General features: G+C 40.7%; 1 protein-coding gene across 5 annotated transcripts; it reads right to left on the bottom strand.

The window, feature by feature from the left end:
* Window positions 1–799: 799 nt before the first annotated feature.
* On the bottom strand, window positions 800–25406 carry PRKG2 (protein kinase cGMP-dependent 2). Of its 5 annotated transcripts, XM_064711145.1 has the most exons (20): window positions 24683–24750; window positions 23457–23675; window positions 22256–22762; window positions 19377–19543; window positions 17632–17745; window positions 14811–14916; window positions 13561–13624; window positions 12835–12912; window positions 11689–11783; window positions 10853–10921; window positions 9993–10091; window positions 8916–9066; window positions 7512–7648; window positions 7263–7352; window positions 6947–7088; window positions 6002–6165; window positions 5235–5357; window positions 4281–4343; window positions 3360–3426; window positions 800–2510 (listed from the first exon to the last, which is right to left on the bottom strand). In XM_064711145.1, exons 3-20 carry the CDS (start codon window positions 22747–22749, stop codon window positions 2415–2417), a joined length of 2319 nt encoding a protein of 772 aa, XP_064567215.1. In that variant the 5' UTR covers window positions 22750–22762; window positions 23457–23675; window positions 24683–24750; the 3' UTR covers window positions 800–2414. The 5 variants fall into 5 exon arrangements, with proteins under 5 accessions (XP_064567215.1, XP_064567217.1, XP_064567214.1 ...); XM_064711147.1 differs by lacking the exons at window positions 23457–23675; window positions 24683–24750 and adding an exon at window positions 25262–25406; XM_064711144.1 differs by lacking the exons at window positions 23457–23675; window positions 24683–24750 and adding an exon at window positions 25066–25221.

Here is a 25406-nt window from a genome sequence, read left to right as displayed (position 1 = left end):
CAGAGAAGAACACCAGGGACAGAACTCAGAGAATTACTAACATATCCACAGCATGCCCAAAACCTGAATGTCAAAATCAATTCAATGACTTTAAATTAGAAAATGCAGCAATAAGCTTAATCTGATCATCATCCTAATTGTCCATTCAATTCTCCCATGATCTCCTGCACTGTGACACTGCTTGAGCCTGACTCACTCACTCATCCCCTTGTTTTACCTCAACATAACTCCACTGCTGTTGAGCTGAAGTCTGAAGCACATCTGGCTGTCAAAGGAATATTTAGTCTCTCCTGTAACAGCTTCTGCTTGTTTCTGGGAAACTTCCCCTCAGTCAACTGCATACCTGCAAGAACTAGAATGAATTGAATGTACATGGGAACTCTACATAACTACAAAATAATCTGTGACCTCATTTATTGCAGCTTCTCATACATTCATTTTCTCAACATCCACTAGGGAAAACAAAATCTGAGTGCGGGACATGCTGCAAGAAATTACATCAGTGGCTCTCTCTCCAGGGTAGCCTTTTCTGCCTCAGTCTCTTCTGAATCATGTAGACAAGAAGTATAAATCCAGTCTTTGAATCTGGACTGCTGTATGCAATGTGCTTGTAAAAAAATAATGTTCATGTCATTACATTGTAAGCTTACTTTATTTGCACACAAATAATCAAGCAAAGTTCAATTTTATAAAGGAAATATATCCCACAGCTGCACAGACTTAATGCTAACTGCACTAAACTTATCATACAGATAATTTTTCACTTAAAAAACCATATATATATACCCCCATTCTTATTTTATATATATGTATATATAAGGAAACTACATATAAATACAATGGAAAAATACATTCAAAAGCTTTTTATAAAACTTGGCACAATATTATTTTGACTGTAATAAAAATATTTATGAGAGAAAGGTAGATGCACGGAGAAACACAAATACGTAATGTCTAGTGCTTCATCTAAATCCTGAAAATAAAATTTAGTCTTTGGTATTACTAAACAAAGTTAAGTTGCAACCATCTAGAGTCCCAGCTTACAGCCTCTGCTCCACCCTCTCTGATTCCACTTTGCACAGGCTTTGCTGGCTGCAAATTTCCATAATAATTTGCAAACAGGCAGAGAAACAAAATCAGCTAAATATGTAGTGTCTTCTTTCAAGGGCTCCATCCAACCTTCATTAAATTCAATGGAAAATATTCTATTGCCTTATTCAGGCTGAAGGCTATGCAAAATATTGAAATTGATTTGCTGTCAAAGCGATTGTCCCCCACCAGTGAAAAATAATTATAACCATGTAACAAAGCATGGAGCTGCCCCTGAGGCATTCCCTCCCTCATTTTCCCCTTCCCAGTGGGAGAAGTCACTCCCAGCAGCCAGGGAGGTGATCCAGCAGCCATGGGTAAGTAAACCCTGAGCACTCAGTACAAGCTGCCCGGGAGCTTTTCCCTCCAGCCTGTGAAATGCGGTAAAGCTGCGGCAGCTTCAGCCCGGAAATTTAAATTGGATTGGTCTCAGCAGGAGCTGAAATAAATCCAAGCAGTGGCTGCAGATGCATCCATCCCATAAACCCAGCATGAAACCCAGGAACATTCCTGATTCAGCAGCAGTTGGGGTTTATAACACAGAATTTTCCTGTATAAGCCATGAATGCACAACATCCATTTGCATTTTTTCCCTGCAAGATAAAAGCTTTTTGTCCATCTATTTTATCTTCACACTACACAAAAGCAAAACATTTTAAGAAAGGCACATGGCTCTTTGAAGCAGTAAGGGAAATGCACACCACAGTCTGATTCTCTAGGCAACTTCTATTATGCATACAATTTTTGTTTGACCAGTCTCACATATCCAACCTGGTGCAAAACTAGACTGACAGCTTACACAGTGAGACCTTTTTGGCTGTAGCTAAATCAAATCAACCTTTCAGTAAAAGTCTCTTTTCTACACATTTATGGATCAATGCAATACAGGACATCTTGGAGGAAAAGCAAAACACAGCAGAGAAAAAGAAAAATAAGTGCCTATAGTTTTATCTACTGACAAATGTCACAACTGCTGGCTTTTGATACCCATCCTCTCCACCCAAAAAAAGATGTATGGTAACCTTGTTAATATCAACATTTCAGCTAGTGATATTTTTAGTGGCAAAACCATAGATCCAATCAAAAGTATCTGGGAAATGTTCACTGTGTATCAAAAAATAAATTCAGGTTACCTCTGCTGACTGAATGCATGCCCTTGCCATGAAATGCACAGATTTTGGTGGATTATCCAAACAAGTTCTGGTTCTGTACTGTCTTCTATTCTTCAAGGAGTGCTGTGTAATTTGTGTAACTTCATTTTAAGCAAGAAACAAGATAGAACTGATGCCTATGAGTCTCTATAAATGTGCCAGGAAGAAAAATGATCAGAAATCCTTGTCCCAGCCTGAAAGTTCATCTGGAGGGCTTCCCACTTCAGGTGGATAGCTGTCAAAGTAGCTGTAATCAGTTGGTCCAGACAACTAGGACATTGGAAACACAAACAAAAGGGTGTTTCAGAAAGTACCTCTTGAAAATGTTCTCTATGATTATGCATAATTTTTGTTGCTCCCAACATGGAAATGAAAGACTAATATGACAAAGATGATGTCTTTCAATGGATGCAATTCCTCATTCTTTAAAAGAAATACCTCCAGTAATTGCATTGTAGAACAGAACAGTGGCATTAGCCTTCTTGTACAAAAGGAATTCCCAAATAATAAATTCTTGATTTCATCCAAAGCCCTGTTAATTCAGTAAGAAAACTGGGCCACACTGTACAATTTGAATGCTATTAAGACCAAATCTACACTCATAGGGTAGCTACTCAAAGCAGACCTCAGAATTACTTTTTGTTTCAAATTAAGATCAAAGTGAGTTTTAAATGCTTTATCCTCAGTCTTTTTTCATTTAAAGGCAAAAACAAATAGGCCATTTAAAACTGGGAGCTTACTCAAGGATGTGTTGGAACTCGGTAGCAGGAGAACACAGGAATTTGTACTCTTCACAGTAAAATGAACAGTGTATCTTAATAATGTGCCCATTACCAAGGGAGATATATTTTTTCAATATTTGTTTCTGACCAAACAGCATTTGTTCTAGTAATGGTGAAAATGTAATACAAAGTACACAGGCAGAATAATATTTCCATTACTTGACTGACTGTAAGTTATGTATTGCTTGCTGTCCCTCTTTCATTCAATTTTCACAAAAAATGCTGAACTGTAATAATTCAAATGCACCTTTGGGAAGTTTTGCTATCACCATCAGTTCTCCTTTGTAGCCAAGCTGTGTTAGCAAAGCATTATGACACTGAAAGCCAAAGGCAATACCTCTCTTTTTAAAGGCGATGTCAATTTCCTCACTTTCAGACTATCCCAGTTAAAACCATTCAGCCACCTGATTAAAAAGAGATGAAAGACAGACAGGGAGAGACCAAAAGAGAAAGACAGGTCATTTTCTGACATCATACCACAAAGAGCAGAAAAATCACATGAACAAGGGCTATAAGAGGCTTTTTTCATGCCAACTCCTGTAAGAAGACAGAAGGAGGAATCTCCAGCACCGTCGTTGCCACACAAGGCAGGGGCAGCGTCAGGCCCACCAGGCACTGTGGCACTTGTGCATGGAGGAGGGGCATACACAGGCAGGTTAGTGCGTGCAGAAACACAGCCATGCACAGGCTTGTGTGCCTCCTTGGAATGCCACCCTTTTTGCAGCATGAGAATAGGAAGACAAGCAGAAAAATCAAAGAACTGCCTTCCCTAGGCACAAAGTAAAGGGCTTAGAAACAGCTCAGATAAAAAGAGAAAACAGAAAATGTTTAATTTACAGAGGGCTTTCTTTGTTAGAAGAAGGACTTGCATTAGAAAAATTCATTGTGAGAAAGACTTTCTTCGTTACAAGAGAGAAGACAAACCCCTAAAATTATTGCTATGGAGCCCTTAACTACTCATTCTTAAAAATCCAATGTTGAAGAGTCAGGAGGTCTGAGAAGCAGATGCTGAACTGGCATTGATTTCTCTGAGAACTGAATTAAATTCCTACATCAACAACCTGCAGCAAAATCAGTAAAAAATAAGATTTCTAGATAATCATGCTGAGGATTTACATTCATATTGTTGCTTGCTATAGCTGCAAAAATACTGAGGAGCAACAGAGATGTCTATGAGTTTACCTATCTGGGTTCTAACATATTAAAAATATTTCAAATTAAACCCAAAATTTTCTTCTTGGAAGTCTCTTTTGCTTACCTGTGCTTCTTGATGTCATTTATTCCATTCCTCAAATTGCCTAATCTTTCTGTAGGGTTTTGCCTCAAAAAAAAAAAGGAAAAAAAAGAAAAATTATAAGAATAATAATATATGAAATATTGATATTTTTAAAAGAGCATTTATAGGTCCTAACTGCTTGCATTTAACAGTTGCACAGGATGCAGCTTGCATAAAACATGTGGCCTCATGAGGAGATATAATGAGGTGTTACTCACTGCTCCTTTTTTCTGAGGATGGAGAATGCTTCTAGAAAGCCAAAGCAGTGTAACTCAGCTGTGAGAAGCAGCAGAGGGAAATCTGCTGGCTGAGTTTTAGCTGCATATCCTTATTTTTCCTGGCCACCAGGTCTGAGTTACAAAAGGAGGCAGATCAAAATTTACATTACAAAGATCCTTCCAGCTGTGGTACACAAGAATGTTGAATACTGTTCCCAGTGCCATGGATGAAATCCCCCAGGAGCTGGGAATCCAAAGTCAGTGTCACCAGCCACAGGTTGTGCAGGCCACTAAGTTAGGCTGGCCCTTTTGAAATATCACCTTCTGCACATTTTCTGAAGGACTTAAGCCAGTCTTTAAGTGCCTAATGTTTTCTGTAGAATCTATATGCCTAAGTCATTTTGGAAGATTTTATTTTTTTAACAATGCGCTTGATTTGATAATCAAATCCCTTAGCTCTTTCCGCAGCCCCCACTTAATAAATTTTCCCAAAGATGTGTTTCAGAAAAAATTCCCAGCTGCAGAGAAAGCCCAGAGCCTCTGCAGACTCAGAGGTGTGACACATTCAGGAGCATGCAATGCCTACTGAATTCAATCAGAATAGACCATGCCATGCATAACAATTCCAAATGAGATTCTCAGGAATTCAGTGCTCACTCTGAGTCCTAAAAGAGCTCAATCTCTCTACACTCAGTTTTTGCCTCACTGCCCCTCATACCTGCAGAGCCTGCGGATCAAATCCTCAGGTCGCCTTGTTATTGCTTTAGGAAAATCCAGCTTTTCAATGCCTTTGAGAATCAAATTGTATGTCATCATCTGATCAGCCCCAGAGAATGGTGGGCTGGAAAAAAGAAAGCAACACTGCTAAATGCAACATCTGGCAAGAGCAGATGTGGCCAGTACTTATCTAAGCAAGTATAGAAAATATAGAAAAAATATGGAAAAAAATGGAAAAAAAGCCCACCTTCCTACTTTTACAACCCTCACCCTTTCAGCCTGTTTAAGATAATAGAAAGGCTTGAGGCTGAGAAGTTTCCTGTAGGTACCAGGTAAAATGCATGACCATGTGCCCCTTTGAGCCTAACTCAGAGAAGGTTCCATTTTGTACTGCCACTGAGCATTCCCAAAGAGTTGTCATGGGAGTGTGCAGGGAGCTAAAGAGAGAGAGCCCTGTTTACAGCTCACCCATCCCACTGCACCCCATCACCCACTAACAGGGAAGAGAACAGCTTGTTGTCACTTGCTCCTCACAGGAAACATCAGCAGCAGCTGCAGGAGCCCTACACCTGCCAATTACAGCTTGTGCCTGGATAAGGCAGAACTGAGAATACATAGCTCACTAGGTCTGTGACATTTCTGAAATGATGAAAGAAAGGTAAGGCTTGCATACTGAAGTATCATTTTGCAAGGCTGTCTAAAAATAACCTTGGAAAGGTTTCTAATAACAGGTAAACTAGGTAAGAACTTTGAGTAGGAGGCACTTACCTGCCAGTGAGGAGTTCATACACAAGAATCCCAAGGGACCAAAAATCCACGCTGAAGTCATGGCCTTTACTCAGAATGACTTCAGGGGCAACATACTCAGGGGTTCCACAGAATGTCCAGGTTTTCTGCCCTGATCCAATCTTCTTTGCAAATCCAAAATCAACCTGATGAAAATCAACATATGCTGCATAATGCAGAGGAGTTTTGCACTGGGAAGCATTAATGTCTTAATTGCATCCTCACTTTCTGCAAAAACCCCAGAATTGCTAGTTTACAGCTAGAACCACCTCACAGTGTAATTGTGAAGGAGGGAGAGGTAATTCCACTGGATTACTGAATGCTATAAAACAGATACATTTAGTATCACAAGTAATTTTCTGAATAGTTTTCCTTCTGGGGAGAACAACCCATGATTTCCTTGAGGACATGAGATTTACTGTCCCTGGAAAGCAGTGGGTGGCTCATTGTCAAGCTCCCTGAAGGGTATTCTTGTTGCACATCTCATGGTCACAGTAAAGCATGGCAGGAGTTCTTTCCTGTGTTCCCTCTCCACAAAGAGAGGGAACTTGTGACTGTAAATGGAATCAATGAATGTTGAACCTGTGATTGTATGAGGCTGGACAGGGAGGTAGTTCTGCACCCGGGAAATGTGGTTTCTGTTCTCACAATAAAACTGACTGCTGGGAGAATTTTTTCTTTTGCTGTTTATACTGTAGCAAGAGCTCTCAGAGGCTGCAATTCCCCAGTTTGTCCATGGCTTGCAGTGGCTTTCTAATGCCTTAGTTCCTCATTGTGCAATGAAAAGCCCTCCCTCTTTACGGCTGAAGCACAAGAGTTACTACACTCCAGGATCCTGGTTCTATAATTACATGCTATTTATATCCCCCCTGCAAAGAAACAGGATACAGGCACAAAAGGATAACATTACAATTGATTACATCTTACCAATTTTATATATCCTTCAGCATCCAAAATTAAATTTTCTGGCTTCAGGTCTCTGTAGATAATTCCTATTTGATGCAGATAGTCAAAAGCCTCTGTCACACAACCAACACAAAACTTGGTGGTGAATTCATCAAAGCTGCCTCTGGAACAAAAATAATAATCACAATCAAGTTCTGAAAATGCCTCAGTTATTAACCAGATAATATTTAACATCCAGAATATTAACCCAACTGAACCAAACGTTGACTGGAGAACCTACTCAGTAGCCACATGGGGCTGACTTTAAAGGGCAAGGTTAGGCTGTGTTTGCTGTTACCTGTCTCTCAGCAAGCTCCACAGTTCCCCTCCAAGGCAAGCCTCCAGGAGCATGTACACGTATTTGTTATCCTTGAATGTGCGATACAGCCTGTGGAGACAAACAGCAGCAATTTAGGAAAAGCCAAATAAAAACGAGACTTGCAGTGGCTTTCCTCCAGAGCTCATGTGTGCCAAACCCCATTCCTAACAGTGCTGCCCCAGGGGTCAGCTGGGGGACAAAATCAAGGGAAGCTTATGCTCAACTTACTTCACAACAAATGGAGAACATATCTGCTCAAGGATTTTCTTCTCGGAATAGATGTGCTCTTGCTGTTTGGTGTCCACTACGTGTTTCTTCTTTATGCATTTCATAGCAAAAGCCACGTTCTCATTTTTAACTTTAACCTGTGGATAAAAATGATGAAAGCACATGAGGCAAAGAAAGGATGTTTTACTAAATTGTTCTCAGTAGATACATTGATATGGATATTTTTCAACACAGCACAGGACTGAAATTGATGGCTGTAACAAGAGACAAATTCCAGATTTTCTCCAGAACTGTTATGTGGATTTTACGCCAAGCACCAGATATTTCACTTTCCCAGTCCCCACTCGTAAAGTGAAATGTTCCCTCTGTTCATGCTATATATACCAAAGAGCAGCAGCTTGGATAGGTACTACATATTACAGTGAGTTTATATTACAGTGGGTCCCAATTTCAAGTTAAGATTTCTAATCACCAGCATAATACAAACAAAAAGGAGAGGCAGTTTAGGAAGACTGTTTACAAGTGATTTTGCATTACACTGAAATATTATCCAATATGCAATAAAAAGATGGAAGTTAAAAAAGGGCCTCTTGAAATGAAGGAAGCAGATATCTGTTCTACAGCTGGATGAGAATTCAATTTTCAGCTTAGTATTCAGATGCTGCAGTAGAATTCCAGTGTGGAATTTTTTTTGTGAAGCATGAATCAGAATGGAATAGTTGATGGTCTAACGACTGTAAAGGATTATTGACTTCACTAAAAGCACAAAGTCTCCTTTAATTTACCATTGCCTTCAGCAGCCTGCACAAAAAGCATTCAGGTTTTTGTCAGATGTTTGCAGCTCAGCCAGAGGCCAGTGGAATTTAAGGCTTTGGGCTAATGAAGCCCTTGGTATCCCAGAAGCACAGCTGATCACGCTATTGAATATGACTCAAAAGAGCCATTGCAAATTGTTGGAAATTTCCCAGTGAGCACAGCTCAGAGACAGCTCAGGCTGGCTGGAGCTGCTGTGGGGCATACAGAAGCAGTTCCACCAGCACAGACTATGTGGTGCCATTCAGATTGCTCCAGGTCCAGGCAGATTCCTGGAAAAAGGCCTGCCATTCAGGGGACATAATGCAGGCAGGCACGTCTGTAAACTCCACATGCACAAACTGATGACTATGTCTAGTGAGCAGGAAGGTATTTTTAACAGCAGGAGATGGAGGCACACAAGAATGGATTGGCTTCTTAAAACACCCAAGTCCTGAAATGCTTTTTTAAACTATGCAGTGCTTTATGGAGAATTATTTCTGCCTGAGGGGCAGAAGCACATAGAATACCAAAATCCTTCCCATTATTCAGTGGCTAAATCAATCATCCAAGACAGAGAGCTACATGAATAATTTTAAAACATTCTCTTACAAGCTCAACCCTTCCGAACCCACCAACACCCAGAGTTGTGACAACTTCTAAATTCTGGAATGGGGAAGGAGGGAACTGGGCTACTTTCTCCTTCAGCTCTATCATCTCCAAAGACACCTCTTTGGTCAACTGTCCACAGAAGGATCTGCCTCTGCATTAAAAAAAAAATAACATAGGTTAGTTCTTTTCCTTGCCATTACTTTTAATGATCCTACATAAGAGAAAGGAAAGGAAATAGAAAAGGAGGAAAGGGGAAGTGGGAAAGCAAAAGGAGGAAAGGAGAAGGAAAGAAAACTCTTATTTCCTAACAGAATCTTAATGGAATTCTTTAGAAGTAAATTAGAAGAAAAATGCTACTGAAATTCACTGAGTAGAATCTACTAGTAATTTTAGCAAGACCTGATCCCTAGTAAGACTCCTGTTGATGGAGGCAGCTGCAAAAGTTTGGGCAGTCCAAGCTGGAGAAGCAACTGTGTACCAGTTGCAGTAGAATTATCAGAAATCAGAATGCAGATACATTTCTAAACAGAGGAAAAACACACTCTGCTAACCTTCCAGCAGTGCTCAGACTGAAACCAAAAGGTACATAAACTAAAAGTGTGGCCCACAGCTAAGAGCAGACATCAATACCATCAGTGCTGCACTGAAACATTAAAAATAAACTGTTTCTTTATGTCTGCTTCTTTCTTTTTGAAATGGCACTCAATCTTTTGCACAGTAATACAGATTCTTTAACTAAACCTGGAGTTAAAGTTGGCCTTCAGGGATTTTTACCAGTCAAAGAATTTACCATCAAAATGCAAAATCTATTTGAGCACAACATTATTTTTTTTCCTCAGTTCTCCAGGAATAGAATGAATTCTTGTTTGGAAGTCAATACCCTGAAATTCTATGTAATTTTTGTATCAGAAAAAGTTTGTTGGGCTCCATAAGCATAGCCAGACAGTTTTACTATGGTGATGGCTGTCATTCCTAGGGGCTCATCTCCTTCAACTACCATCCATGATTTTACTTAAGTATCTATGACATTTTTTTATGATTAGCTACTATAGGTGTAACAAACATGATCTGACTTACTTTGCGTGTCGTTTCTCATCAGCCTGGGCCAGATTGGCCACATAACCTTCCAGATAAGTTTGCAGCTCCTCATAAGTTCCAACTGTTTGATTGAATGTCCTAAAACCACAAAGGAAACATCATAAACTGCTGAACATTTGAGTCATGACCCAGTAGGAGTTGGTGGATACTCAGGGATCACTTCCTCCAGGCTCAAGAAATGATCAAGAAATCTGGCAAAGGGGGCAAGAGACCTGTGTGGAGAAATAAAGAATTCCTGTAATTACTCAGGCTTAAGTGGAAAACACACAGGAGATGGAAAATGGGTCAGGCTACTTGGAACAATATAGAGAGGTTGTCAGGGTAAATAGAAATGAGACAAGGATGGCTGAGGCCCACCTGGAATTAATCTGGCCAAGAAGAAAGGTGTCTTCAAATACATCAGTAACTAAATGAAAACAAAGGACCCATTACTAAATATGCAGATCTCATATTCAAATCTCCAAAGGATAAGGACCCATTACTAAATGGAGCAGGGACTCTGGTGACAGAGAAGGCAGAATTACTGAATGCTCTCTTTGCACTGGGCTTCACTAACAAGAACAGGCCTTAGGAACCTCTGACCCAGGAGATCAGGATAAAAATCACCACTACAAGGAGAGAAAGAAAAGAGTAACCCTGAACTACTCTTAAGCTTCTGTGCTCCAGCACCTGCTGTCAGCCTCTCTTAATTAGTATTCCTAAAGCACAACCACTCGTTCAGGATTCCTTTAAGGAAACACTGTGGTTCTGCCTACAGTGAAGTCACATTAACCCACTGAAAGTCACTTTAACCTACTGAAAGAGGAAGCAAATCTTTTATGAAGGTGCAATGTACTTACTCTCTGTCTATAACGAGGCACTCCACGTTGTACTCGTCTGCAATGACGTTTGCTGATCTGACGTCGTCACTGAGAATTGAAATGCATTAGGAGAGCTCAGAAGCATGTCAAAATCCTCAAAGTCCCTCACACTGCACTCATGGAGGGGCACAGCTGCTCTGGGTTAAACTCCTCAAAGGCCTCTGCAGCCTGTACCTGAATTAATGCTGCTGAACCAAATACAACATTTAGCCTTTTACTAATCATTATTATGGTCTAGCACAGTATTTTTTTCCAGTTTCAATAGGGCTTGGATCATTACATCCTTTAGCAAGCTTCCAAGAAATTAGGGTGAGATGCAATTATCACTACATCAGAATTCACTACTTATTTCTAAAAAGATCTTTGGATATAAAACATTCCCAAAGCCAGGTGACTCCCTTCTCTATCACACACGTAAATATGGACTGTGTGACTCCTTCTCTCTGTTTCTTACTGCCATGGGCAATGGAAACAAGGGCTCATTCCAGTCACAATGGACCTTATCCATTCTGGCAATTACAACCTGGCACAAGTTCTCACCACAGTTTTTACAGAAGTATTGACAAAAAGCCACAATGCAGAGGGCCAGACTTTGACTTCTGCAGGGAAAACCAAAGGTAGATGCCAGTGTAAACTTTCGAGCTCTCTCTGCAACCCCTCAAAACATTAACACAAATTTGGTCACTACCTTCATCTACTGGCTTTACAATGAAAAGAAATATATTCAAAACAGTCATGAGTTGTAGAATCTGACACAGTGATGGGACAATTGAGATCCTGAAATTCACATCATGAATCAGACAGTGTGAACTAACCTAATGAGAGCCTTTTCTCCAAAGTAATCTCCTTTGTATAGATTTTTAATCACCTGAGGCTGCGAGCGGTCTGTGGTACTCTGGGTAACTATCACCTGCAAAGTACAGGAACAAAAATTTTGTAACGGAAAGTTTCAAAGTATTGCACGATTTTCTTTCTATTCTGTGTATTTGAGAAATGTCTTAAACTCAGTAATGCTGCAGAAAGAGTTACAGATATACATTGCTATCCCTCCTCTCAAAAATTACAACCAAACATTCCCTGACTCCTCTCTGATTTTTGCTGGGAAGAAGGAATATATTCACTATTGGCAAGCCCTCAACATTTTCTCCTCATTCTTTCTGAAACAAAGCAGAATAAGTCACATTTAAATGAAAGATTGAAAAATATTTCAGTTCCCACAGTGGGCAGATGTCATATGAGCTTTTTGTCTTCTCAGTTAAATAGGCAACACTCCAGAATCATTAACTAACATTTCCCCTCACGAAACTCTGCTTCCACAGTAAGACTTTCTGCTGATGCCCATGCTAGCAAGAAACAAACTAGAATATCTACAGATACAGAGATGTTTTGGAAAATGGAAGTTTGTTGTGGAAAATTCTCCTGATTTAATTCTTTAGAGTCCTGAGTCAGCCTCCAGGGTATCAGTTGAGGGATAAAGGCTGCTCTGCTGCCTTGCTCCTCTGGGACTAACCAATGAAGGGATTCTGAGACAGCTCAAAGGCCATTCTCCATTAAGTCTGGGACTCCATTACTCAGACTTTTCACAAGTCTGTGTTTTGCCCATCAGATATTGCACCATGTAGGAGAAGATGTAGGGTCGAATCTCATTTACAAAAAAAATTACGAAAAAAATTTACAAAAAAATTGGCTTTACATCTGTGGCGCAGAATCAAAAGGCTTCAGGACAAAATTTAATTACATTGTAATTAGAATAGTATAACATGAGTTCATTGTGAATGAAAAATTAGGCTCCCTGAATCTTTGCATTGCTGCTCCAGTCTTTTATCACGATATTGTGAATTTAATAGCATGTGCAGAAACACTCTGCAACATTTTTACTGAAGACCACACTCCTAAAAGTAGCTTTTGAGAGACAAGTGTTTGTACATGTTATTTTTTAAGCTAGGTTTATTATACCTTACCTTTCCTTTTGCTATTATAAAGAAGGTGTTTCCTTCTTCTCCTTCCCGAATAACATAATCTCCCTTGTCATAGTACTCCTGGTGGGGGGCAAGTGAGAGAAAATATTGTCCAACAAATCTTTGAAGGTTACTAAAGAGTAAGGACTACTAAAGAGTTCTTAATACGTGGATGTTTCACTGATGTTTCACTTCCTATATCCTTCATGCCTCCATGTGAAAAGAATAAAGAGTTCCCATTATCCTTGGAAAAAATCCCAGCTATGGTTCTAGATCAAGCCTTTACCTTCAAAGGCTGCTGGCAAATACAGCCCTAAGGCACACAGGTACTTGGCTGGATTCGTGTGCTGGGCACCTGATGCCTTCTTCCCTTACATCTTGCAGTGTATGTGGTCCAAGGGATATGAAAGTATTACATACCCACATCACAAAGAGGTAAATTTGATTACCAAAAGAGTCTTGGAGAGCAACTTTGTACTTAATCTTAATAAAGGATAGATTACAAATCCTCTTAACTACTTGCTTGGCTCCTTTGATGCCGAAAATATAACTTACTTCTAATAATAACTCAATGCTATTATTTTTAATGTTATTATTTTCTGCCAACCTGGAATTCAGCTCTGATCACTCCAAAACCACTCTCATATTAAAAAAGCTTGGTTGTTTTTTATTTTTCTTTGTTATTTTGGAAGCTTACTGAATACTATTTAGAAAAACTTAATATCTTACCACTTCCAGGCAGTCCATGATCTTGGTTAATTTATCTTCAGGTAAGTTTTTCAGCAGGGACACACTTCCAGAAAACAAAACAAAAAAAAAAGCCCCATAACCCAAAGCAGTTATCATTAACAATTTTTATGATCTCTTCTCATCTATGCCATTTTTGCAGTCAATTTTTATAACTAGTTAAACTAGTGGTGAGCACAGTACACAACTAAATCTTAATTTGGAAGGTTCAAGCATTCTCATCCTGGTTTTCAGATAAACTCTCACAACTTAGAAATGCAGCAAACATTGATCAGTTTGTAAATCAACTTTATATGTCAGGATTGATTTCAAAAGAATCTAGCAATTACAAACGCAAGACATGACAGCAATTCAAGAATATATTTTCAAGTGCACTGCAGAGATTGCAAAACCAAAAGTAAAAACTTCAGTACTCTGGACAGCTATTGAAAGATAATCCAATTACAGTAAAACCTTTGTGAACTTGCTGGTAAGAACGAAAAAACCTTCCACCCTGATCACTTGGACTTGTAAAAGTTAGGAAATTATAGAAATTTCTATCTATTTAGACTCAGCAAAGAAGTGTGTATAGAAATCAAAGGTGGGGAAAGATGTGAAAATACACAAGCATTCTATGCATGGCCAGGTTTTGCATCTTGCTTTGAAGGCACAACAGAATGGTCATTCTGGGTTAAAAAGATAGATTATTACATCAGCTAATTGTGGTTTGCAACCTCTGATTTCCCCATCTTCCTGAGGAGAAGCATGGCACCACTCTCAGTGGTCCCTGCAGGAGAGAATTATTCTGCTCTGCAGATTTCCTAGTAATTTAGATTGGAATCAGTTCATAAGTTGAGAGACATGCAGATCTCATATCCAAATCTCCAAGGGACAAGGAATATTCCTTAATCTACTCCAGCAGCAAACTAACTACTCGTTGGAGGATTTACTTAGCTTTATTTATTATATTGTTCTAAGTTCTAGACCTGTAACTTCCCTATACATTTATACCACTACTTAAAGGCATTCAAGCACCTATTGAAGTTTTCTAGTGTGATGCAGGAGAAAAACAATTAAAATGGAAAAAACTCTTCTGAATATTAAAAGAAAAAAATACAAATATTCAGCCTTTTGAGGCCATATTTGCATGAAGAGCACCTTTTTCTCTCTGTTTACAAGACAGGCACAGTATTGTTGTGCACGTTAGCAAGTAGCACAAAGCAGTATCAGAAATAGAAATTCACCATATTTACCTTCTAAGGAAGTTTCTGTATTGCTCTTGTCTGGTTTGTGCTGTAACTCTCATGATATTTTGAAACACTTCTCTGTCCAGTGCCCATGTTTTAACATTAGTGATTGCTTTGAGAAAACAAAAAAAAGAGAACAAAATCAGTAATGTTTCCAAATTATTTGATAGATGATATTACAGAATCAGCTCATGGTAGAAGACAGACTAGCTATTTCACAAGGCCCAAGGCTGAATTTTAAAATATCCAGCACCTATTGTAATCAGACTTTTAAAAGAATTCAATTCCCACTAAAAAATGCTCACTAAAGTAAGGAATAGATTTCCAATAGTTCCTCTAGGGAATGCTTTCCATGCAATTTCATAGGCTGAGCAACCTTGGAAATTACAGGGCTGAACACTTGGGAAAATCTACTCTAATCACAGACAGTCACTGCACTCAAAACCTGTAAAATGCAGAGACTGACTGGAAAGAAAGAGGAACGTGGTTGGTTTTCCAAAACCTGTGCCATTAAATACTGTGCCCTGGATCCAACCCAAATTCAGACTATATGCAAATTCAGATTGTATGCAAATTATCTGCACCAAGATAGAAATAACAGAGGTCAAGAAATAAATTTAATTTCATTTAATCCTGTGATCCTCATCCACTTTTCCTCCAAACTGTCCATTATATAAGGGAATAGAGAGTAAGCAAAATATTAATGTCTCATTTTCAAAAGAGAATCAAACTATTAATATGGAAAGCAGGCACAGGATTCAGCATCAAAGATGCAAACCACTAAGCAGCTTCTGAGTGCAATCACCAACACAACAAAACAGTTCTTATTTTTTTAAGCAAAAGGTGATTCTATTAAATTTAATCTCTTCTTTTCAAAGATGCTACACCATAATCAGCAGTTTTCCTTCTGCCCTAAGAAAGAACAAAACTATGTTTTCTGTGAGATAAAATTTACAGAAAAAAATTGGGACAATTGATTTCCTCTGTTTATCATCAACATGGAACCATTTTTTTCAGGGAACAAAAATGCCAGGTTTAAAATGAAGCACAGTCATTTCTCATTGTATACAATACACACATATGATCTCCCATCTATCAAAATAGATCAAAAAATATTTTTGGATGCTGGATGGGAGAACAAAGGTGTTACTTTGGTTTTATTTCTCTCCTGGATAACATCTTTCAGTTTATTTTGCATGAAGAAAGCATGGCAAGTACACCCAGCCTATTGGAAATTGGTATTTCCTGTATCTTGCACCTTAACTAAATGAAGTGGTTATAGAGTTAGAAAAATGCCTGCAGTCTGAAAGATGAGATTAAAAAAAGAGAGAAATTCAGAAACATTGGGGTAAATCACACGGCCAATTTCAAATACAGCTCCTGCCTGTGAAGATGCTGAGCAGCAGCAGCCACTGAGATGCTGTTTGGGTGAAACCTTCACTTGTGAGTTTTCACAGGCTGCAGAAAAGGGCACCAGGAGATCCAGCATCAGGAAAGGGTTTCACATGTGTGTTCACTATTCGTGCTCAGGTATGGCATGGCACTGCTCTGCCTCCACAAGGACCACAGGAAAACTGGTGGGGAGGGGTGCATTTCTGCAGTGTTTGCAAGTATTCAAATACCTTTTCTTGTCCATAATTGGACAATTCCTGTCCTACCTCAAAAACAATTAATGCTAGCAAAAGCCTAAAGCAGCTTGACATCTTATTATGCAGAAACACTACTTTATAATGCTAATACTATACAGCAGGCAAAAAAGAAAAATAGGGAACATATTCAATTAGAACAGCATGTTAGTAAGAAAAATAATCACATTACTGATGCTATTCTGTTTATCAGGCAGCAACAAAACCAGACTACATGTAATAACTTCCATCTGAAAAGCCAGCAATGATTTAGTGTCTAAACTGGGTGCAGGAAGAAAGACCAAAAGCTTTTACAGCAAACAACTTCTTGTTTTATTCCATTTGCTCCTTTTTAAGTCAACATGAACTCTTCATAATTACTGGTGGCACAAAGTCCCTGCAGATTTAGACAAGAACAGAAATTAGTCTTCAAACAAAAGTATTATTTATGAAATGGTGGAGAGTGAAAAAATGATGACCTTAACTATATTTAGTCACTTACTTGTTTGTCACAGAGCAATTATGGCATGTTGGAAAGGAAATCAGGGGGTATTTAATGGATGTACACCCAGTCTTGTGCAGAAAGAGGAATATTTGTATCAGAGCAACACTTAAACGCTCCATCCTGGTCAGCCCCTAAACTGCCAGCTGCAAATGGGTCTAGGCAAGACTCAGTAACATAATGATGATGCAGAACTAAAAGAAGGGCAAAAGCAACTAATTCCTGCACATTTTAAATTGAATTAGAATTGTATCCACTCTACTAAAAATACCATGGCTCTCACATGCTTTCAAACTCACTGCAATTTCATCCTTGGCACTGTGTTAGGCACAAGAACATAAGAGCCAGAGACCACCACCTCTACTAAAGCAGCCACAATTAAAACACAGTCCTGCCCTAGTTGTTAGTATGCCACACATCAGGCTAACCAGCACAATTTGGAGGTGCTTAATTGTTTATCAAGATTATGATTAGATAAATTATCAAGGTTATGCCAGAGGTGGAATGACGTTCATGGCATAGTACTAAAGTTCCCAAGAAGAAACAACTCAAGGAAGAAATATGTGAGTTTATTGTAGATAGCTAAGACATGCCAACATCTCTTAATTGAAAACTTCAAAGGAAACCTGGGTATAGCAAGATCTCACAAAAATCCACAGTTTTTATTTTGAGCAAGGTTGCTGTATTTAACCTCAGGTACCTTTCACAGAAGCTGTCCGTGTGCAGTTGTATAAAATGGCCAGTTCTCCAAATGCTGTCCACACAGGTATTGAGGAGAGGAGTTTATTCTGCTGAAAGACTTCCAGACTGCCTTCTGCCAAAAATCATCAGGATAATAGCTATTAAACCTGTGCTCAGCTGCACAGAGCGGATGGAAAACAAATCAATATATTTCTGACTTTGCCACTCCCTGGAACACAGGAATGGGAGCAACAGTGCAAAAAGTGCTTTGAAACTCACGTGCAAACCAGCAAAGATTTATTTTTTTTAATGTACTGCTAATCTGCAGGTGCGCTCTGGAAGGAAGGGCCATTCTAAATCCTGATGGATAAACCTCTGCTACAACAAGCCACTCCCTTGTGGTTCAGATACTCTAGTGTAGTGTAAAGAAAGAAGTCTCAAAATAATGATCACAGGGGAAATGACTCATGGTTTATCTCTTCATACAGATGTATGAGTGTATATATATATATATATATATATATATATATATATATATATATATGTGCAGAATGCAAAGGAGAGGGCAGAAAAATTAAAAGTACATAAAATCTTCATTCAATAAGTTGTTCTTGAGCTTTACTAGTAAAAGATAAAGTAAGTCTGAACTTCACAGTTTATGGCCCCCAAAAACCTTCCCTTAAATATGCTATGAAAATTCTGCCCTGCTCTCTCCAAGGCCCACACCATCTCCTCAAGAAAGGTTCTAATGTGCCAGAAAAAGTTCCAGCTGCACATCTCCTTTCTGATATTTCATCTGTTTTCAAAGTGTTAGCATTTTGTCTTGCAATAATATGACCACACAATAATATGTCACAAATCCTGCCTCCTCTTTTTTCCTGTAGCGTCTCTGTTTTCCTAACACAGTTACCATCATTTTTTCCCAACCAACCCATCCATATAAAGCTAGAAAATGAGCTTCCCAACATATACCAGTTTGTTGGTATACCTGTTTAAATATTCCCACCTCAACAAAACTCATACTATACATAGTATGAGTTCTAACTCATATGAGTCTCTGAGACTTTTAGTGGTCCCCAGCTGATGAAATATGCAAATTTAACACAATTTTTTTAATGGCAAAAAGATGAAAGACCTTATTGCTGATAGGAGCAAATTCCAGGTGTTAAAATATAGCTGAACAGCAATTTGGGGCACAGTAGCAGTCAGCACAAATTATTTCAGACTTGTTGGCCTTATTTTAAGAAAGCCTTCTGATCCTAAAGCTTTTTTTCTTTCCCCATTAAAAGCCAAACAGGTTGTTTTTTTTTTTAAAAGCAACCTCTCAGCTCTGAGAATTATGAATGTAGACCTTATCTTTCAATTTTCCATGCACTGAAAACTGGTATCTTATGAATGCTGAAAAGTAAGTCTATTTCAGGAGTAGCTTCATGATTGAACAGTTCTCTGTATTTTAAATAATACCTGTTCTTCCTCTGGAAAGTAAAGTGTTGGCTATACGTACAACAGAAAGGAGCTGCTGGCCTCTGGACTTTCAGAAATGAAAAAGGTCATGAAAAAACATTAAATCAAGACTCATGTTTCAAAGTGCTTTTTTACTGCTCTCACTCAGTTTCATGAAAGTCACTGGTAAAACTTGCCTTGCCCTCTACAGGAACCAATTACTTAGGAGCACAAACACCCTCACAGTGATTCCCTGCAATACCTCCTAAACCCCTTTCCTGTTCCTTGCACTTGTGTGCTGTACAAGCGAGCAATGCTCACCTTTGAGCACGAAGATGTGATTTCCCGGCTCTCCCTGCCTGATGACGTAGCTGCCCTGCTGGAACGTCCTCTCGTACATGCATTCCACCATGTCTCGTGTCTGGTGGGGCTCCAGTCTCTTCAGGAACTGGTTTTTGTTCAGGGCATCTGTGATGAGCTTCTTCTCACTGGTTGCAAAAGAAAAATCACAAAGTTTAAAATACCCAGCATGGCTGGGGTTTGTTATTCACCAAGCATCCATTGCTCTCAAGAGCATTCCTCTCATTTCTAACACACTGCTCTGCCTGCCTTGTTTAGAACTTGTGGGATGGTAGCCTGGCTAGTGAGGGAATTGTCTGTGCTGTAGTCACCTGGTGGAACAATCCCATTGAACAATCTTGTTCTCACTGCTCCCTGAGACAGTCTCTGCATCAGTTCCTGCTGCAGTAAATGCATATAAATACATGGGTGGCTTGTAAAGACAAGAACTGTCTGTATTTGAGCTGCTGGTAGCAGAGCCCAGTGGCTGGATTTTAAGAAGGAGAAATCATGGATAAAGAAACAATGGATGAATCTGTGGATAGGGGCTAACCAGCCAAAACAAAGCAGGCCATACACAATCTATGGGTTCATACTGATTTGAGTATGCAAAGGCATCCTAAAAAGCAGTGCCACAAGTCCACACCAGAAATTAAGGCAATTATACAACTTCTGCACTGATGGGGCTTTTATGGCCCTGCTGAGTTTTCCTTTACTGCTGAAGTGAAGGATAAATTCTGCCTTTGAGTCCCCATGCTCCTAATGTTGACAAAGTCAATACCCTGACAGATTTCTGAGGCACTTAAGGCTTCCTCTTGTTTGTATTCATAAAGCAGTGGGAGGTTGTCATCAAAACTAGGTTATGTGGGAAAAAATCTCCTGAGGACAATCCAGGAATGAACAAACCTAGAGCACGTAAATACACTTACATTGTTACTAGCCATGTAATGACTGAAAATAAGTGAAGGTGATGAGATGATGCAGGAAAATAAAACCAAGTAGCTATGGTGAGGACTGTGTCTAGAAATAGGAATCATAACTTACCTTCTGCTGAAAGCAACAGGGTTATTGGAATATAAGCTCTAACTTAGTTTTCATCTAAAGCCAACCTTGCTAATTTGATTCATCCTGGCCTGCATCATGTGTACAATACTGCAATAAAATACAGTAATTGCAAATAATCTGATACATGAAATGAGCACAAAAGCTTCCAGAACTATGGAAGAGGAGACTATGCTTCTAAACTTCCATTAAAAGCATCCATGCTGAGATACTCCAAACAAAAGTATGGCACTCAAACCCCTGCCATACAAATAGCATCAAATTGTGCCATTTGCTTTACAAATATTTCTAAAAGGGACTGGTGACACTCTGGAATCAATGCAAATTCAAGAAGCATGGAGCTTCCCCTCCTTCTGAGGCAGCTCCTTGCACAAGGAGCACTGTAAAGTTACCTTACACAGCAGCGGGGCTGCATTAAATCCTTTCTCTGTAAAGGGAAGGCAGCTACTGGTAGCAGCAACTCCAAACACCCCCACAGACACTGTCAGGCTAAGGGGTCAGTATTTGATAATTATAGCACTCAGAATTCTGCAGACAGTGAGGGTTACACTTTGTCCTTATGTGTCTGAACTACAGTACTTACAGAAATACTACAGTATTTACAGGCCAGGTAAGGAAACCAAATGTTTGTGCTTTTCATCACTTGGCTATCTCAACAGCAAGGTGATGGGGTTTTACACAAATGCATGTGTATCACAGGCTTATCTAACTGAGAGACATAGCGATGCACAGCACTACAGGTTTGTGGTGCTTTTTTGGCATATGTTTGCTTCCAAAATATTTGGAAGATCAAACAATACTTTGGCCACCACGACATCAAAAAATGATGTGCATTATGTCTGGATTACTTAAGCTGCAATGCTTGCTTTGGTTCTGGCTGCTGCACTTTGCTAATCCACTGGCTCTCCTCATTGCTGTTACAATTCTGTCTCTGAAGGGACCCTAGAAAACCATGTGCTGGACTGCAGTACAAGGATTATGCCAAGGAGAAGACAGGTTACAAACAGAACACTCTTATAACCATGATTTAAGCTACCCAGGTACTTGTGATAAAATATTAATGCAGTTTCCTTACTCTGGAAAAACACTGCTAGCTGAAGTTCTCAGCTCTTTGTGGTGACTCAGGCAGCCTTTCTGATTCATGAGGCACCCTCTAAGGTGCAGTGCTGGACATGATGGATGAGAAAACATGCCTCATACTCTCAGGTCTACTATGGTAAAGACTCAGATATGCCATGAATAACAAAGCTCCTCACAAATCTGAAGGCACTAAAGTCACTGGCTGAAGTCCAGGTAGAGTCTGGCTACCACCATGTTAAACAGTCTCTCAGGTTATGTCTACACTGCAAGGTAAAAGAGGGTCTAAGTTGTGCTTAAGGATTCCAGTCTGATATCTCTGTCTGCAAGGTCAGCTCTGACCACAGAGGTTTCTGGGTCTGTCACAGTCTAGAAGGTGTAGTTGGGTTAAAAGAGGAACAAGTAAGATTCAGTTCCTACACCATGATTGTTAGAAGCTAGAGGGAAGGAGGAAGCTGGCAATAAAGATAAATCCCCAAAAAACTGTAAGATTCTCATCTGAAATACAGAGGCTGCCTACCACTCTTCATCTGAAGTCTGAGGGACACAGATGATTCTTGGTTAAAGCTACTCACAAACTCAACCAGACTCTATCACAGCTGCAAAGTCTGCATGAAAAGGATGAATACTTTAATCCTGACTTATCATGAGGAGAGGATATAATTATGATATAAGTAATAACCTTGTAACACAAGCAGAGAAGCCCTCTGAAATGAGCTCACCTGGAATCCTTTCGGACTGCTGCTTTTTCAAGGGAAAACACAGTTTGCCTGCTCAAATCACACAGTCCTGTTGTTGGCTCTGCAGATACACCTTCCTTGGCTCCTCTCCTCCTGTCAGCAGAGACTTTAAATGGAGAAGGCTGAAGAGAGTGCTCTCCTTGAGTGTTAACAACATCCTGCAGCTTGTTCAGCTGAATGCACTTGCTCTGGAGCTCCTTGGTGAGTTCTGCTATGACCTTAGTCTGCATGGCCAGCTGCTCCTGAAGCTCAGCAACGTGGCTACGACTCTCTTGCAGCTGCTGATCTTTTCTCTTCAGCTCCTTCTCCAGTTCCACTACCTTGCTGCAGAGGACATCAGCTGGCCCATTGATCACATTGATGCCCAGGCATGGGTCCATGAGAAACTTGTGGCTGGCAGCACAGCCAATAGCCAGGTTTGCCACGTGCCTGTTGGGCTGCCTCAGGTGCTTGGGCTTCACTAATCCGTTCCCCATTTTGTCCAGGGACCTAGGTGGGAAAAGAAATCTGCAGTTTTATTTCTTTCTGAAGAAAAAATAAAATTAAGCCATGGAATGTTGAGCAGTGAATTCAGTAATTAGCTGGCAGCTGAATTTGCCATATGCAACTGTAGTAAACACAGCTGATTGCTTTCATCCTCTCCAGTCCTGCAAGTCAGCAGAGCAAAGGCCAAGGAGAAGAGACAGGGAGAGGTGGTAGAATCAAAGCAAAAGATCTCGTGGCTACCACTTCATTTTTGTGAGCTGAAGAGATGTGTAAGCTCCTTTCAGTCTAACAAAGACAAAACAAACAGCAGGAAGGAGAAAAGCTTGTGCTTGACTGCTAAAGCAAGAAAATTGTTAGAAGCAAAAACCAAAAGCTGGGTCACTTCCCACTGAGGAATAATTATTGTGTAGACTAATTTAATTTAATAGACAGACTAATTTAACCAGTGGGTACATACCTGCCTGCAAAAGGATATGTGATTAGTAAGAATATGTGTGAACACACAGCCAGCTGGCATCATTTCTGCAGCTCACTTACTCATCTAAAACTGGCTCATATTTGTTAGTACAACTGCTGTAACAGCTGCTACTGCTGTCAAGAAACAATTATCTTTTTATGGGGAATTACCCCTTTCCATTGGCTGCTCATGAAAAGTGACCAGGAAAAAAAATGGTCCTGGGCTCCTGTCAGAACACACCTATGGCTCCAACAAGCACTTGTGGCAGACCAGACTTCAGTAGATGTGCAGTGAAGTGACTCCTCCTTCTTCCTTGGACACAATCTTTGGCATGTTTCATTGGATCATTCATTTCAGGAGGAGCAAGGGATGGTGCTGCTGTTGTGGTCAGGCATCAGCAGGCCCAAAGTTGCTGTTTGTCTGCCCCATGGATGAAGGACACCTTTTTCAGGCTGAACCCTAGGTGATGTGGATTAAAATAATCTCCTTCACCATTTTATTGGAACTGGATGGGAACACGGCCCTGACAAGGTGTGTTGGTCAGATGACAAGCTCCAGCAATTTGCTTTTACTTATTAGTATAATCATACTTTTAACAGAAGCACAGTTCTGTTCTGGTCTACAGCCTTCAATGGGTCAGAACTGAAACAGCTGACAAGGTACCTCATATTCCAAATCTAGTTTTCTTTAGCATAGTCTTTCTTCTCAGCTCTGTCTGGCTTATTGTGACTTTGAATAATATTTTTCATTTGTGCCAATTTCACAGATGTATTTTGAACAGCTGATGCTTCAGCCTGTTAACAGGGACACCTCAGTATGTCAGAAATGAAGGCAAATCTGTACTGCACAGGAGAATTTAAACAAATTGCATATCAGGGAACTGAACCAAATAACTCTGAAGAGGGACTGTGTGTCACTGCACACGGCTTAACCAAAGATCTTAGCTCAGCATGCAAACATATTTAAAAACAACCCCAAACAATCAATATAAACTAAAAGTTACAATACAGAGAGGAGATTATGGGAAACACATCATCGCACTGTAGCAGTTCCTGCTACTAAAAGCAGCGGCAGTCACTGCATTTCAAATAAAGGATATCCCACACACTTCAAAATTATGTATGGCAGAGTGACTGCCCCAAGGCTCACAAAAACCTACTGTTGGGATTGTACCCAGCAACAGAATAGGTTAACTGTGTGATGTTAGAGGTTCATAATCTATCAGCCTCATTGGAGTGACAATGTTAGCAGCTTCTGTCTTCCCATTGTACATGCACAGTTAATTGTCAGTAGGCAATGGAACAGGCAGCCAGATCTGCCAGATTCCTGTTTCCACATCTTAACTGGCCGCTTGTGTAGGAAACTCGTGGATATGGCAGGAATCAATAAAACACTAACAGGTGATTTTAGTAATTCAGCATTACAGCAGCCAATTCAAGCAGAAAACTTAAAGCCTTGCTCCTTACCAGCTTTACCCACAGCTCCGGAGACAAAAAGCTCAACAGGGCATTCATTCCTCCGTGTTTGCCCACAGGGCACCTCACAGGCTCCTTCCAGATCACTGAACAAACGGGGACGAGCACCGAAGAGACCCAAAACCCACCCGAGAGAGACGGAGGTGTCCGCGCCCACCGCGGGACGCCCGGGGGATGCTGAGGGGGATGCCCGGGGGATGTTCCCGGGATCCAGCGAAAGCCGGACCCGGGTCCGCCTCAGGCCCGCGGGGTGCGGTCGCTGCCGGGCCAGCACCCCCGCCCCTCCGGCACCCGGTCCGGCCCCGGGAGGCCGCGGCTGCCCCGGCCCGGCCTGCCCCGGCCCCCGCCCGCCCGGAGCCGCGGGTTGCCCTCACCTGCGAGCCCAGAGCCGAGGCTGGCGGCGGCGGGCACGGAGAGCTGCTCCCCGCTGGGCACGGAGCCGCTCCCGTCACGGCGGCCGGGGCTGCAGCGGGGCCGGCCCGTCCCGCCCTCGGTCCCTCCCTCGGCCGTGAGGGGCTGCGGGGCCGTGCCCGGTGGGCAGGGACGGGCCGGGCTCCTGAAGGCACCCACCTGGCACAGAGGTAATGCGGGACCCAGGTCAGGTGTTTGTCCTGTTCGCTTTCTGCCGCTCTGTGTGCGGGTCTCGGCTGTCGGGCACGCAGCTGCAGAGATGCTGCAGCCCTTGCTCTCGCAAACTGACCCTCAACGAGCGCTG

This window comes from Zonotrichia leucophrys, chromosome 4 (genome assembly GCF_028769735.1).
Source record: "Zonotrichia leucophrys gambelii isolate GWCS_2022_RI chromosome 4, RI_Zleu_2.0, whole genome shotgun sequence".
NCBI lineage: Eukaryota > Metazoa > Chordata > Aves > Passeriformes > Passerellidae > Zonotrichia > Zonotrichia leucophrys.
The sequence above is the reverse complement of the archived record's forward strand: the minus strand, read 5'-3'. Positions and strand labels throughout refer to the sequence as shown.

Excerpts from the sequence above, each read along its gene's own strand:
- PRKG2 (XM_064711147.1), bottom strand. The coding sequence starts at position 22,749 with ATGGGGAACGGATTAGTGAAGCCCAAGCACCTGAGGCAGCCCAACAGG. Across the intron at positions 12,913-13,560 it reads TCATGGACTGCCTGGAAGTG|GAGTACTATGACAAGGGAGA; the intron begins GTAAGATATTAA and ends GCCCCCCACCAG. Across the intron at positions 10,922-11,688 it reads GGAGAAAAGGCTCTCATTAG|TGACGACGTCAGATCAGCAA; the intron begins GTTAGTTCACAC and ends TTCAATTCTCAG.